General features: G+C 48.8%; 1 protein-coding gene across 2 annotated transcripts in view; it reads left to right on the top strand.

Moving 5' to 3' along the window:
- The window catches only part of PTPA (protein phosphatase 2 phosphatase activator), a 416,046-nt gene extending 403,295 nt beyond the window's left edge, over positions 1 to 12,751 (top strand). For both annotated transcript variants that reach the window (XM_078646251.1, XM_078646252.1), the window contains exon 10: positions 10,674 to 12,751. In XM_078646251.1, the coding sequence (XP_078502377.1) occupies positions 10,674 to 10,748 (75 nt within the window). In that variant the 3' untranslated portion in view covers positions 10,749 to 12,751. The remainder of the gene's footprint in view (positions 1 to 10,673) is intronic.
- The last annotated feature ends 1,803 nt before the right edge of the window (positions 12,752 to 14,554 follow it).

The following is a 14,554-nucleotide window of genomic DNA, read 5'->3' as shown; positions in this document are numbered from 1 at the left end:
CTTCACCACTACGATTAAGGGGTAGTGAAGTTCAAGTTGAAAGCAGCATTGATCAGGTACGACCTTCTGTCAGCGATATTAATCAGAATGTCAATGGAGACAATCATGCGCACGAATGCATGGTTACACCTATTTCCGAGTTAGTGGAACTCTCCCAGGAAGCTGTTGACAACTTTTTCGAAAGTCTAAATGATATGATGTTCTCACCAGAGTAGAAATAGAGACTTTTGAGCAAGCTCGTACACGGCGTTCCCTGAATTTGACCTTCAACTAGAAAAGCAAAATACCATGAACAATTTTCCCTCCAGTTCACGGACAGCAATTTTTTCAGCAGCCCCAAAATATTTTTGCATATTTTTCGGGACACTATCTTCTGCTTAAAGTAAGAACTATTCTTAGAGAACTAAAATTTCTAATTTTAGATAGCTTATAGACATTAGCTGCCCGCTGGTATGTTCATAGTTATTTTATTCTGTGATGGAATGGTCTCGAACCTTTTTTCTGTATTAAGAGCCATTTCATGTGTAATTTCTCATATACCAATTAGCAATAATGTATACTAATGCGTGATTACTTTAGCATTATTTCACAGCTTGAGTGCATACAATACATGTAACTGCTTTTTTTCCGTATATTTGATAATTTCAAAATGCATTTATGTATTTTGGGGTGGTAAGGTATACACGATACTCTACAGTATGTTTTACTATGCATAGATTAGTAAATATGTCCATAGTTAGCGTGGAGTGGGTGTGATGTATTCCTATAGGTTCTGTATCGATCCCCCTATTCCTGACCCTATTCTGGTTAGCAAACTAACAAGTTAACTAGCAGCCATCCCATGAGGCAGAAAACCCCCATGATGCAGGAACCGTTATCTGATAAAGCCACACTACGGCACAGGAACGTGTTATCTGATTAGGTCATAACGCTTGCCATCTAATTAGACAAGCGATATTCCTCCAGCCCCTGATAAGGCATACGGAGTTCTCAAAACAAATCAAACCTATGACAACCTGGGAAAATCCCTGCGGCCATTGTTTTGATTTCACCGAGAACTTCAGCAAAAGAATGTGCTAACGACCTGGTCGTATGACATCTTTATTGACGTATCTATGTCCGTCCTTACGTCAATCTCGGCACCTTAAAGGTATAAATACTACCGATATTGCCCTATGCAAACACACGCGGTGGTGATGAGGACGGAGCAGCCAGACTTGCCGAAGCCCAGAGCAGAGCAGACCACGCTGGCGCAGCCCCGCCTTCCTGACGCGCTGAGAACGAGAAGCCGTTTTTCTCCTGCCGAGAAATCCAGCACCGGCGCTTCCGGGTAGCCCTCGCAGGCAGCCTGGAATATCGAGACCAGAGACGAGAGATACCATCCCTCATCAATCCTAGATTCCAGGTACAGAACTGAATAACCCCTCGCAGAGAATTCTTTAGTCAGTCACTTGGCAAAAACAAACTTAACTTAAACTGTAACTTTCTATCCCCGCCCACGTATTAGGCTTAGGTCAGGTACACGGGGTAGGCGTAGTTAGAAACACCAATTGAGTACGATTAGTCAAATGTATATGTGTATGTAATATATTTTATTCATTTTAAAACCTTCATATGGCTTAGAAACCATATCAATGTTTTTACAGTATTATTTTATACTTCTGCTTTTAATGTATGCACTTTACTTAACTATAAGTATTGCAATAATATCGATCCATTTCTCTTGTATGAGAAAAGAGACTGATCAATAAATAACATCTTTTATTGAACACGCCCGTCTCTTCCTTTTCTCTACAATCTGATGAGACTAAGAATGCACGTACTGACTGAGTAAAATAAATTGCCTTTTGTTCACACGACTCTCGAGATACACTCTTGATTAGGGGAGAGCAAAGTTGTCATGTTCTATGGTTGTCAGAAACTAAATCCCTTCTTGTCTATCCAGGGAGGTTCAACTCCTCCTTGCCTATTCGAGAAAGTTTCTAGTGAACTCTGAGCTAGCTGGCAAACCCAAAACTTTAAGTCTAATATCGACAGTAGTAGACCTAGTTAACGTCTGGTCTAGGCCTATACTATTGAAGGTATTATTCCAATGCGCAGAGCCTATTGGGATAATAGGAACTACACTACAGGGTTTTCCATCAAAGTGCAGAAGTCACACCGGACTTCCTCTCAGAAGCTCCTCTTTATAGGAGCGGTTTTGGACACAACGCAGTTTCGGGTCTATGCTCCCGAACAGTCCGGGATATTCGGCTATGACTCCGATCTTTTAGCCTCTATCCCGGGTTTCGGTCAGGATGACCCTCAGGCTACTGGGTCTGATGGCCTCCTGCATCCTGCTGGTGGACCATGTCAAATGGCATATGTGGGCTCTGCAGTGGGACCTGAAGTTCCGGTGGGCCCAACATCAGGGGGACCTGTCCGATTGCGTACAGATTTCGGAGGGCACTGCACACCAATTGCAGTGGTGGCTAACGAGCCAGGATTGGGTTGACAGCAGATCGTTCTCCCTTCCTCAACCAGAGTTCACAGTGGTGACCAATGCATCACTTCTGGGATGGGGCGGCCACATGGGTGAGGCAGAGAGGAGAGGCCTCAGGCCTCCGGCGGAGTCCGGGCTCCATATCAACCTTCTGGAGCTTCGGGCGATTCATCTTGCACTCCGAGCATTCCTTCCCTCTGTCCGGGAAAGAGTAGGAGAACACCACCGCCATTTGGTAATGCAACAAAAAGGGCGGGGTGAGGTTGTGGACCCTATATCTGAAAGAGACACTTTAGTGATAGATTCCTTACCTTAGAATATCCCCAGGCGTCAGACTGGATCCGGAAACTTTTTCATCAGCAGGTCCCCTGCGCGACAGTAGGTGGCGTTGTGCTGCTCTGCATCCGTCGCTGGCGTCGTAAGCAGCGAGAGGACATCACGGAGACTACTTAGGCGTCATCCATGCACGCTGACATCAGGTCTTTCTTTTTCCGCACCAGCAAGCGCAGATCCCATTAGAGAACGTACCGTAGTCACTTTTTGACTAACTTTTTTGAGACTTTTGTCTCTACTTCTTTTTAAGTCTTTGACTCCTGGTGCCACGTAGGGATGCCTGGGTTTAAATCTTGCGGGGCCTGCCACCGTACGATGTCGGTGGCCGACCCCCATGGTGTCTGTCTCTACTGTCTGGAGCGCGACCATGACTCCATGTCATGTTCCGACTGTCTGGCCATGGCTCCGAAGGCTTTGCAGGAGCGGTCCCGAAAGCTGCTGGAGGCCCGGCATTTGTCTCCGTGCCGTTCGAGGTCCAGGGGTCGCTCGAAGGGCTGACCGCAGAGCCATCATCGTCGCTCCTCGGGGTCCAAGTCTTCACCCTCGGAATCGGGTAAGAGACGTCACAAGCAAAAGTCAAAGAAGCGTGTACACTCTCCGAACTCCCCCTTTCAGTCTCCGGATGCGGACGAGGAGGCCAAGGGTCCTTCCCCTTAGGCTCCGTTGGAGCCTGAGAGTCCCGTGGCCAACCCACCCTACCCTGGTCCTTCGGCGACTCCAGCCCAGGTGCAAGAGTTCCTTGCCGCCGTGGACCGCCTTTGCAGGCCTAGGGCTCCCGCCGGTGTGGCCTGTTTCTTTCAGATGAACAAGTTACTTACCTTCTGTAACAATACATCTGCAAGGAGCATAGGTTAGCTATAGATTCCTTACTGTCCCACCCATCCTCCCCATTCTGCGAACTGACTTCTAGGGTTAAGGACTTCCTTTCGTGGAAAGTTGTGTACAGAACTGACATCAGCGCACGAGGGCGGCGTCTGTGTAGCTACCACAACGTCATCCCGGCAACCATTACGCTGACGACAAACGAGGAGTCTACCGACGCCACCGTCCGACACGCAGGGGTACTGCTGATGAAAAACTTTCCGGATCCAGTCTGACGCCTTAGGGTAATTCTAATGTAACTAACCTATGTTTCTTACAGATATATCGTTACCGAAGGTAAGTAACTTGTTCGACGAAGCACCAAGGTAACCTGTCCGATTCAACTGAGGTTTCAAAGGAGACTGCAAAAGATCTTCAGTGGTGACTGCTCGACTACAGTTGGACCAGTGACAGACTCCCCTCCCTACCCCACCCAGAGCTGCCAGGCTCTGGCGGAAACCTGGCTCTACTTCAACCTGTTGGAGTTGCATGCCATCTGCTTGGCGTTGTAGGCCATTCTGCCATCCATCGGGGGGGGGGGCTGCTTCAGGTCCTCAGACACCACCACCATGCAGTACTGCAACAGGCAGTGGGGAGTGGGGTCCTGTACCAAGCAGCTGTGTGCCTCTGGAGTTGGTTGAGCCGCCCGGTAATGTCCCTGGTTGTGTACCAACCAGCAGAATCTTTAAACTTCCGGGTGGATGAACACAACCGGCAACTCTTAACGAATCGTGAATGACAGTTACACTCCATGGTAGCTCAGGGCATCTTCCAGCAGTGGGGAGAACCCTGGCTCGATATTTCCCCACCACTGAAAACGCACGGTGTCCACACTTTTGCACTCTGGAGTTTCCAAGAAGATTTACTCTCTGAGATACATTCTGCATAGAGTGGAGCTTGGGACTCCCAGGTACCTTTCCACCTCTCTCTCTCTTGCTTCAAGTTCTACAGAAGGTCAGGCACGTCTGGACCTAAGTCATCCTAGTGTCTCCACATTGGGCCAGGAGAGTGTGGTACCCAGTACTTTTGAGCATGGGCATCTGTCCTCTGCTACGTCTTCCGTTTTGGCAGGATCTTCTATTGCAGCATCAGAGAAGGTTCTTGTATCCAGGCCTGCACAACCTACATCTCCATGCATGTAAATTGATCGGCAACAGTTGACTCCATTCAACTTACCTCCTCAAGTCGCAGATGTAATTCTAGCAGGCAGATGTCCGACCAAAAACTTTGTTTATGCCAAGTCATATCCTGGAGGGATTCTCACCAAAAGAACCTTTGTAAGCAGAGTTGTCGGATGTTTTGCATTTTGTGCAAGTTCTTGCTGTGGGCACTGTTAAAGTTTGTCTGCCCTTTCGACCTTGCGCTTCCAAGACCAGCCTTCCTTGTTTAAGTCACTGGTTGTGATGCATTTTCTGAAAGGTTTGGTCCATATGTTTCCTCGTAAGCCCTTTGTGATTCCGTAGTGGAATCTTAATTTGGTGCTCACATTTCTGATGTGGACACCATTCGAGCCAGTGCACACCTGTCCTTTACATCTGTTAGCTCTCAAGGCATCTTTCTCATTGTGATAACTTCATTGCATGAGTGAGCTGATTGGTCTGTCTGTTCAGCTACCCTGCACCTTTTTCCCAGATAAACTGGTGTTACAGACTAGGGTGCCGTTTCTTCCTACGGTTGTAATGCCTTTTCATATCAGACAATCACCTTTCAGATATTCTCTGTTCCACATCACCTCTTGAAAGAGAAGAGAGTACATCATTTGGACCCCCAAAAAGCCTTGAGCTTTTACATCCTCATTCCAAGGGTTATCAGGTGGACAATCAGCCTTATCTGGTGATCTCTGTGGCAAAGAAGGGTAAGGTAGTGTGGAAAGGTATATTAAGCTGTATTAAGATCAGTTATGTATTTGTCGAAAGAACCTTTCAGAGGTGTTGAGGTCTCATTCGACAGGAGCCAAGACTTCTACCACTGCATTGGTGCGCAGAGCACCTGTCTGGACATCGGTCAGGTTGCAACCTGAGCGTCACTGCATACACTCTCAAGACACTAGTACCTTGATAACCATGTCCGGTGGGAGGGACATTTCACCTGTTCAGGCCTGCAGGACGTTTTGGATGGAGTCATTCCACTGACCCATCGCCTTGGGAGGTACTGATCTGTTATCGATTCACAAGGTGAGGAATATAAGGTTAGAAGTATCCATCAGAAGAACAAGTTACTTCCCTTCAGACTTGGTGGCCTGGAGACCACTAGCGTGCATCAGCGCGGCCGACTAGCGCTTTTAAATTCCCTCAGCTGACTTGGAGCTGTAATTCTCTGATTTTAATGTTCTTGGTGCACTGAAGCTGATTACGAGCTTCAGCGCACGTGTACTATTTTCTGCACTGCTGCCCTGCGCTAAGGTTCACAGCGCTTACACTCATGCTGTGACGCTCACTTTTTACTTTGTACTTACCCGCTCCCGACCCCGGTCCGCCCCGGCTGTGTGCCGTTTGTTGCGGAGGGTCCCTGCAAGAGCGCCACTTCCGGTTTCGCGGCACTTCCGCCCTGCCTCCAGCCTGCGCAGGTGAGCGGTCTAGTGTCTGCTGAACCAGGGTATATATCGCGCTTTGCTGACCCCGCTGGCTGACTTGGTGGCCTGGAGACCACTAGCGTGCATCAGCGCGGCCGACTAGCGCTTTTAAATTCCCTCAGCTGACTTGGAGCTGTAATTCTCTGATTTTAATGTTCTTGGTGCACTGAAGCTGATTACGAGCTTCAGCGCACGTGTACTATTTTCTGCACTGCTGCCCTGCGCTAAGGTTCACAGCGCTTACACTCATGCTGTGACGCTCACTTTTTACTTTGTACTTACCCGCTCCCGACCCCGGTCCGCCCCGGCTGTGTGCCGTTTGTTGCGGAGGGTCCCTGCAAGAGCGCCACTTCCGGTTTCGCGGCACTTCCGCCCTGCCTCCAGCCCGCGCAGGTGAGCGGTCTAGTGTCTCACGGCTGCCAGCATAAATGGCCACCTGGAGGAAGCGCAGCGGACGAGCGCAGCGGGAGCGCCGACTTCGCGCCGAAGTCGCGCACAAGTCGAGCCCGTCTGCGCCCGTCCGCGGCCGACCGAGGCCCGGGCCATGCATGCTGTGCAACGTCTTGTCTATTCCTCACAAGCACTCCATGTCTTATCCCATCATGTCCCCCTTGCCCCCCATGTTATAGCCACTATTCAGGAAAATAATATCTTATCCTCTCCTTTGTCCACAATCCCTCTGCCCCCTTCCCTTCCTATCTCTCCGCCCACCTCTGTTGCACCTCCTTTGACCCAGTCCAGCCCTAGTGGCAGGGCTTCCCTCTCACTACTCTATCTTAACACTCGTTCCCTCCCGAAACATCAATTAGACATATTCCAACTCCTAGAAGGAGGCTCCATTGACATCTTGCTCCTTACGGAAACTTGGTTAAATGCCGACTCTTATCCGGATATGTTGGCCGCCATCCCTGTAGGTTACTATATTCTCCACTCTAATAGAAACTCTGGCAGGTCTGGCGGCGGAGTCGCTGCCATCATCCGCTCTCACTTACAATTCACTACTCTTATTACTCCACCCATCGCTAATTCGGACATTCTTACGCTGAAATTTACCTCTCCCAACTCCTCTTTTATCTGTATATTAGTTTATCGTCCCCCTGTCAATATGCCTCTCTTTCCATCCTTATTTAGTAATATGGTTTCGCAAATAGCCATCAACTCTGCCAGGGTTCTAGTTGTAGGCGATTTTAATTATTGGCCATCAGACCTCCAAGAATCCTCTCTCTCTCGTGATTTCACTGACTTATTACTTGGTTTGAATTTTTCCCAACTTATCTCGGTAGCCACACACAATAAAGGTCACATCTTAGACCAGATCTGGTCCATCAACTCTGATATTTCCCCTCCCCTGGTCTATCCCTGTTCCTGGTCTGATCATTTCTTCATTTCTTTCTCCCTACACTTATTTCTGTCCACTTGTCACCCGGTCCCTCACAATTTCAGGGCTCGAAACTGGAAGCACGCCGACATGTCCCGCCTTCATTCGATCCTTGCTTCCACACTTCCCCCTGACCATTCTGATCTGAACTTACAGGCTACCTCCCTTGATCAGTGGCTGTCCTCGGCCTGTGATGCCGTAGCTCCTATTAAAACTGTTAAATCTAAACGTCCCCACGACGCTCAGCGCTGGTTCACCTCCACACTGAAGGCTGACAAACTTCGCCTTAGACAGGCTGAGCGCCGTTGGCGGCGTAATTATAACCCTTCATCCAAGTCCAGCTATACTGATCTACTAAAAACCTATAAAAAATCAATCATTTTGGCCAAACTTTCCTATTTTTCTCAGAAAGTCTTGACCTCGGCATCCAAGACCAAAGAAATTTTCTCTATCGTCGCCGAACTTTCCCTCCCTGATCGGGTCACTCCCCAGCCTCTACCCTCACAAGCCCTGTGCAATTCCCTCAACTCTTTTTTCTCTGACAAGATCTCCATGATTAAAAACAACATTCCCCCTACTACTTTGTCTCACGATTCTGTTCTCTCTCCCATGAACCCTCACTCCTTGCTTGAATTTCCCCCTATTTCTCTGGATACCTTTTTTTCACTACTTCAGGCTGTGAGCTCTGGCTCTCCTAACGACTGTTGTCCTCCATCCATTCTAAGAGATGCCTTTATGGCCTGCCCCGGCCCTCTCCTTGACCTTTTAAATCAGTCACTTCTGTCAGGTTCTGTCCCCAATGCTTTCAAAAGCGCCGTGGTGGTCCCCATTTTAAAAAAACCTGGCCTTGACCCTACCACGTTGGCCAACTATCGACCCATCTCCCTTCTCCCTTACCTGGGAAAGGTTTTGGAGACGTATGTCACCCGCTGCCTCAGTGCTTTTATCGAGGGAACACACTTCCTCGATGATCGACAGGCTGGTTTAGACCTGCTCATTCCACTGAGGCAGTGGTGGTGGCAGTCATGGACACGCTGAAACAGGGGGCTGATAAAAACTTAGCCCAGGCTCTTGTACTCTTAGATCTCTCAGCCGCATTTGACACGGTCGACCATGGAATTTTGGTCGACCGTGTCAGAAATGCTGGCATCTCTGGGCTGGCCCTGTCATGGGTGATATCCTTTCTCCAATCCCGCTCTCAATCTGTTCGCCTTTCTTCCTTCTCTGCCCCCTTGCTCTCACTTTCTTGTGGTGTTCCCCGGGGTTCCGCTCTATCCCCGCTTTTGTTCAATCTCTATATGCAGCCCCTTCTTACTTCTCTTCGTCAATTTTCAGTTACTGCTTTCAATTATGCAGATGATCTGCAGCTTATCTTTCCTATCGACTCTTCTCCCTCCTCTTGTTCCAATTTTCAAAATACTATGCTCTTTATTTATGAATGGATGAATCTTAGCCAATTAAAGCTTAACCCTAGCAAAACGGAGCTGGTTGTGACTGGAGGCCTTCCCACTCCCTGGTCTCCTAACTTTTGGCCCATCGCTCTTGGCTCCCCTCCTTGTCCAGTGAATACCGTGAAGAGCTTAGGGGTTACCATTTCCAGCGACCTCTCGATGCGGCCACATATCAACACCGTCACTTCGGCCTGCTTTCATCATCTCCGCCGAATCGGGAAGATTCGCAGGTTCCTATCTCAAGAGGCCCTTATTCTTGTTATTCTGGCCCTCATTACCTCACGTCTAGACTATGCCAACTGTCTATACGTGGGGGTCCCTGCCTGTCACCTTTCCCGACTTCAACTGGTTCAGAATCAGGCAGCAAGATTAGTCTTTCAGCAGCCTAAACACCAGCATGTCACCCCACTTCTGAAGACTTTACACTGGCTCCCAGTTGCGCAACAGTGTGTTTTCAAAATGGCCTGCACCATCTTTAAATCTCTGTTCATTTGCGCCCCTGCTTTTATCTCTTCTTGTTTGCACGCCTATGTTCCTTCCCGTCACCTTAGATCTTCTGCCCACAATCTTTTGACCACTCCCAGGTTTAACCGCAAGAAACATGGGGGCTCCTGTTTCTCCTTTCTTGCTCCTTCTACCTGGAATTCTCTTCCTCTTTTTATTCGCCTGACTACTGATTACCTTTGCTTTCGCAATCTTTTGAAAACCCACCTGTTCCGTCTTGCTCACGGTTAGCTGCCCTCGACCTTTTGTTCTTCCCCCACCTGGTCTCGAGCGCCAAGAAACCAATTGGTGTATGTGCGCGCTACCAAATTCTTTTAATAATAATAATAATAATAATAATTCAGTAATGATCTTTTGGGTGGAAACTCTAACAGCAGATTCCCTACACCCTCCCATCTGCCTGATCTGTGGATGGTCAATTTTCCATCTGAAAGGGTCCTTCTCCAGCTATCTGCACACTGTCAGAAGTGATCAGTTGTTGAGCTCCGCATCCGAAGGCTCTGAAAGAGTCAAGGAAGAAACTGTCCTTAGCATGCAGGGCCCGCGATTATATCTGGCGGCATCACCACCTTCAGGGGCTAGGTGAAGCAGTCCTGGAGCTGCACAATGCAGCCTGCTGGCTCGTGCGAGAAGTGCTCTTTAAAATCTCCAGATCGGCTCCTGGGGGGTTCTCAAGGTGAAGAACCTGCAGTTAGAGTATCCACCAGAAAGAGTATTACCAAAAGTAAATAACTTCTTTTTTTTTAACTCACTAGTTAAGGTAATTCACTCATAGCAGGTTTTTGTGGAGGATACTAAACTTTTATAATGGAAGCAGGCATGTCCTATATAACATATTCTAATCCCTTCTTGTTTTCCCGGTCAGTTCTTGAGGAAGGGTAAGTAGGGCAGTGAGTTATTGGCCACCCATTGACACAGATGTCCTCACCAACCCACTGATTCAGAGCCAGTTGTACAAAATAGACGGTATTGCAGTAATGTATGGTTAACCTCTGACACCTGGCTGTGAAAGTTTGATCAATATACTGTGGAGTTGTTGTGGGAATTAAGAAAAATCTATGTGTTTTACTGAACCATCCTTTCTCCCCACAGTGCCTCGAGAAGTTCCCCGTCATCCAGCACTTTAAGTTTGGCAGTTTGCTTCCTCTTCAGCCCATGAAGCCTTAGACGCCAGAGGACCAAAGAAGAGCTAACACCATTCGACGACCTTTGTAAAAGAGCACAGTCCTTCTCGTTGCAGATCTCCATTTTGTGTTTCTGTTCACCTTTATCTTAAATAATGTTAAAATCTTGTCTGGGTGCGAGAATTAAAAAAGGCAAAGACACTGAGTGTATGCAGAAAACAAGGGAGCGATGGTTTACATGTGGGCCTCTACACTAGTTACTTGCCATCCTCCTCATTTCCCTGTTTGACTTTCCAATATTTCTGCAGTCTGATCTACTACAAAGCAGATATTTTTTCCTTTTCTGAGTTTGGAAATTCAGTAGATGGAGGCAGAAAAATTGCCTTTTGGTCCAAAGTCCTGTTTTTTCGAAACTCTCCTTGTTCGCCAAAATCTCCCACAGAAAGGTGAATGATGGGGTCGATCCTGGTCTGCGGCAGGTGAGGAGGGAACCATGTTTGATGTCTGTGACAAGACCCTACCTGCAAACTAAGCTACACATACCATTCTGGTTATTAATGTTGATAGAAGAGGGATATGAAGTGCACAGCAAGTCCTTTAAACCATGCAGTAATGCACTGCCTAACCCCATGCCTTTGGTAATCTTGGAGGTGGAAAATAGCCCCTTCGAACCTTCCTGTAGTTTGAAACCGGACTTTTGTGGAAGTTTGTTAACAATGACTTCGGTTTGAGGTAGTCTCTTTCTCCTGGACTTGAGAATAAATGAAATCCTCTGCACAAATCCCCGAGGTTAGTATACAGCCTGACTGCAGGCGATCTCGTAGGAACACTTCGCTTTAGGTGACTTCTTCCCTAACATCTAGGAATACAACTGTCTGCTAACTAGACCAAATACTCAGTTAACCGTTCTCTTATTTAAGTATCACTACATTTCCAGCCTTCTTGCATTGGACCCTGTTAGAGATGGGAATGTGGGCTTGTCATACAGCAGACCAAGCCTTTTATAGACTTCTTCTAAGCAACTGCTAACAACCTTCTTAGGAAGGACCCTGTGGTGACTTTAATGTCATTGTCCATGTTAAAGAGGGTTTTGCGATTGGGTTTGTTATCGGGACTGTATTGCTCAAAGTCTGCATGGGGAGATTTTGAAACATGTCTGCCAAGATTAGACTTTACAAATGGTATTAAATATGTGCAATTGATCGGAATCATAGGCCGTTATTTGGCAGATTTATTACATTGAAAACCTCCACCATTTCCTCTGCATGTGCTGATGCCCGACTGCTTAAGAAGTCCTTCTCAATTGAAGTGGAGGGAACATCAATCTATATCCTTCTCCTATTTATGAATGAGACTAATTAAAGGTTGCACGTGAATAGAAAAGTTGTTGCCCGTATCCTGATTGGTACCATCTTTAAAAGATTACGAGAAGCTTCTGTTCGCTTGAGCTGAAAACCGAGCTCGCCTGAGGCCGTAGACTTGGACCGTAGGGTGCGCTAATCAATCCAGCCTCATTTGGGTATAAGTTATGCAAGAAAAAATCCAAGAACCTGTTAAGGTCTTAAAGTGTGTTTGAAATGACCTAATTATTGGACTCAATTGTGCATACATTGGCCGTAGTCACTTGATTCCTCTTGAGTTTGAGTCCTTGCAGTTGAGGGGCTGCACAGGTGTGAGACCAGCCCCTGGAGACTAGTGTGAGGTGGGCATGAGTAAGCCTCAAGCTAGGGACTGATGCCTGAATTATATACATTATTAGGTCGGACTAGACATAACTTTCTAGCGTCAGATTTCACATGCATGAAAAACCCCTACGTTTGTCGAATTGGTCAGGCTACGAGTAGAAAGGTGTCTTGGCTGCTGGAAACAAGCCCTGAAGTGTGCATTTAAAAGCCACTTGTCCAAATAGTCGAGGTCTAAAGTGTGTGTGAAAAGGTTCTGCAAAAGATAGTAATATTTCCCCTCAAGAAAGTCATCCGTAGAGCAGTTAGACATTTTATTTCTTCTGCTTTCGTGTTACTATTTTAATTAAAATGTGTGTTTCTACCTGCTGTTTCCTTGTTGTTATTAGTATGATGTCACTGTTACTTTGATTTCTCCCCTGGATATGAGCAAGTAACGTAGAAGCCCACGTTGCTGCCTGACATACCCAGGACAGGAACTCTGCCGGCTAACACACTGTTCGCAGTTTTGGCTCTGGTAAAATGAGCTCACAAACCCTCACTGGTTGATTTTAGGCCAACGCGAATCAGGTTTTGATGGAGAGAACAAGCCATCATGAGATGGTCCGCTTCTGCACCGTCTTCCCTCCGACATACCCCACAAAGAGCTGATCGTTCACCCGGAACTCATGAATACAATCAAAGTAGAACAAGAATGCTCTTTTGGGGTCCAGCCGGGGGAAACTCTTTAGCTGGCTGAGGCAGAACATAAAAGGTAGGCAGATGGACTGGCCTACATGGAAAGGAGTGATCACCTTCTGTAAGAAGGATTCTCTAGTTCGAAAAACCAGTTTATCTGATAGACTCCTTACCTTAGAATATCCCCAGGCGTCAGACTGGATCCGGAAAGTTTTCGTCAGTAGTACCCTTGCACGACGGTAGGCGTTGTCTACGGCTTCGCATCCGTCGTCATGATCACCAGGATGACGCGTGATGTCGGTGACTGACCCCCACCACCGGTGTCTCTACTGCCTCGGGTCCGACCATGATGACAAATCGTGCCCCGACTCTGCTCCGTGCCGCTCAAGGTCCCGGTCGAGGAGGAAGTTGAGGGACCGGTCGCGGAGTCGTAGTCGTCGAGTCATCACCACCACTCGTCGGGCTCCAAGTCCTCCGGTAAGTCGAGACATTCGAAAAAGAAGTCGAAGAGGCGACATTGCTCTTCTGATTCCCCTCGCCGCTCGCGCGACGCGGCTGGGGGTTCGGCCGACACCGCCCGCCCAGCTCCGCCGGAGCCGCAGACACCGCTTCCAGGCCCATACCCTCCGGGCCCTGGCCTGCGAGCGACGCCGGAGGAGATACGTGATTTCCTCGTGGCCATGAGGACTCACTTCCCTGCGTCCGCGCACCTTCGGGCCCCGCAGACCCGACTAGGCCCCAGCGCCGTCGTCGACTTCGTTCCCGACGCTGCAGGTCCCCGTGGGATCCAGGCCTGTATCCCGGTCGACGCCAGTTGACCTCACAACTCCTCCGCTGGCGCCGATGCCAATGGTGTCGCTCCCGGCGCCGTCCTCGGACGACGTCGGCCCCAGTTTCAGTCCAGGTCCGACGTCGGAACGGCGCCGCTCTGCGCCGTCTCCGGCGTCGATGGGTGAGGCCCTCACCTATGACCCGGCTCAGTCATTCCTGCCTGTTTACCGGGACACGGATGAAGGGGAGGACTCGGAAGGGTCTGAGGACCCTCCGGCACAGCAGTGCCAGTTGAGCCAGGACTGGGCAGATAAGCTAGGGGAGGCCAGTGGTTTGGATACTTCGCCTGACAATGGATTCATCTCTCCTCCCTCCATGGCTACGGCGGAGGGTGCTGCTTATGGTGTGGTGTTGCGCAGGGCTGCCAAGGCCTTGACTCTTGAGCTCCCTGCTGCGGCCGTGAAGACTAACCTCCTCACTGAGGTGCTTCTGCTGCCAGTAAGCTCCTCGGAGCCTCTACTGCCGTCCAATGAGGCCCTCACGGACGTTCTGATGGGCACCTGGTCCAAGCCCTCCACAGTGCCCCCTGTGGATCGTAACGTGGCCCGACGCCCGGCTCCGGGCGACCCTAGCTTTCTGTCTGTGCACCCCACCCCAGAGAGCCTGGTGATCCAGGCCTCTACATCCCAGACCGCATTCCCGACCGCTCCCCCGGATC

The sequence above is a fragment of the Lissotriton helveticus genome, chromosome 5_1 (genome assembly GCF_964261635.1).
Source record: "Lissotriton helveticus chromosome 5_1, aLisHel1.1, whole genome shotgun sequence".
Lineage (NCBI taxonomy): Eukaryota > Metazoa > Chordata > Amphibia > Caudata > Salamandridae > Lissotriton > Lissotriton helveticus.
Note: the sequence above shows the minus strand (reverse complement) of the source record. Positions and strands in the feature narration are given on the sequence as shown.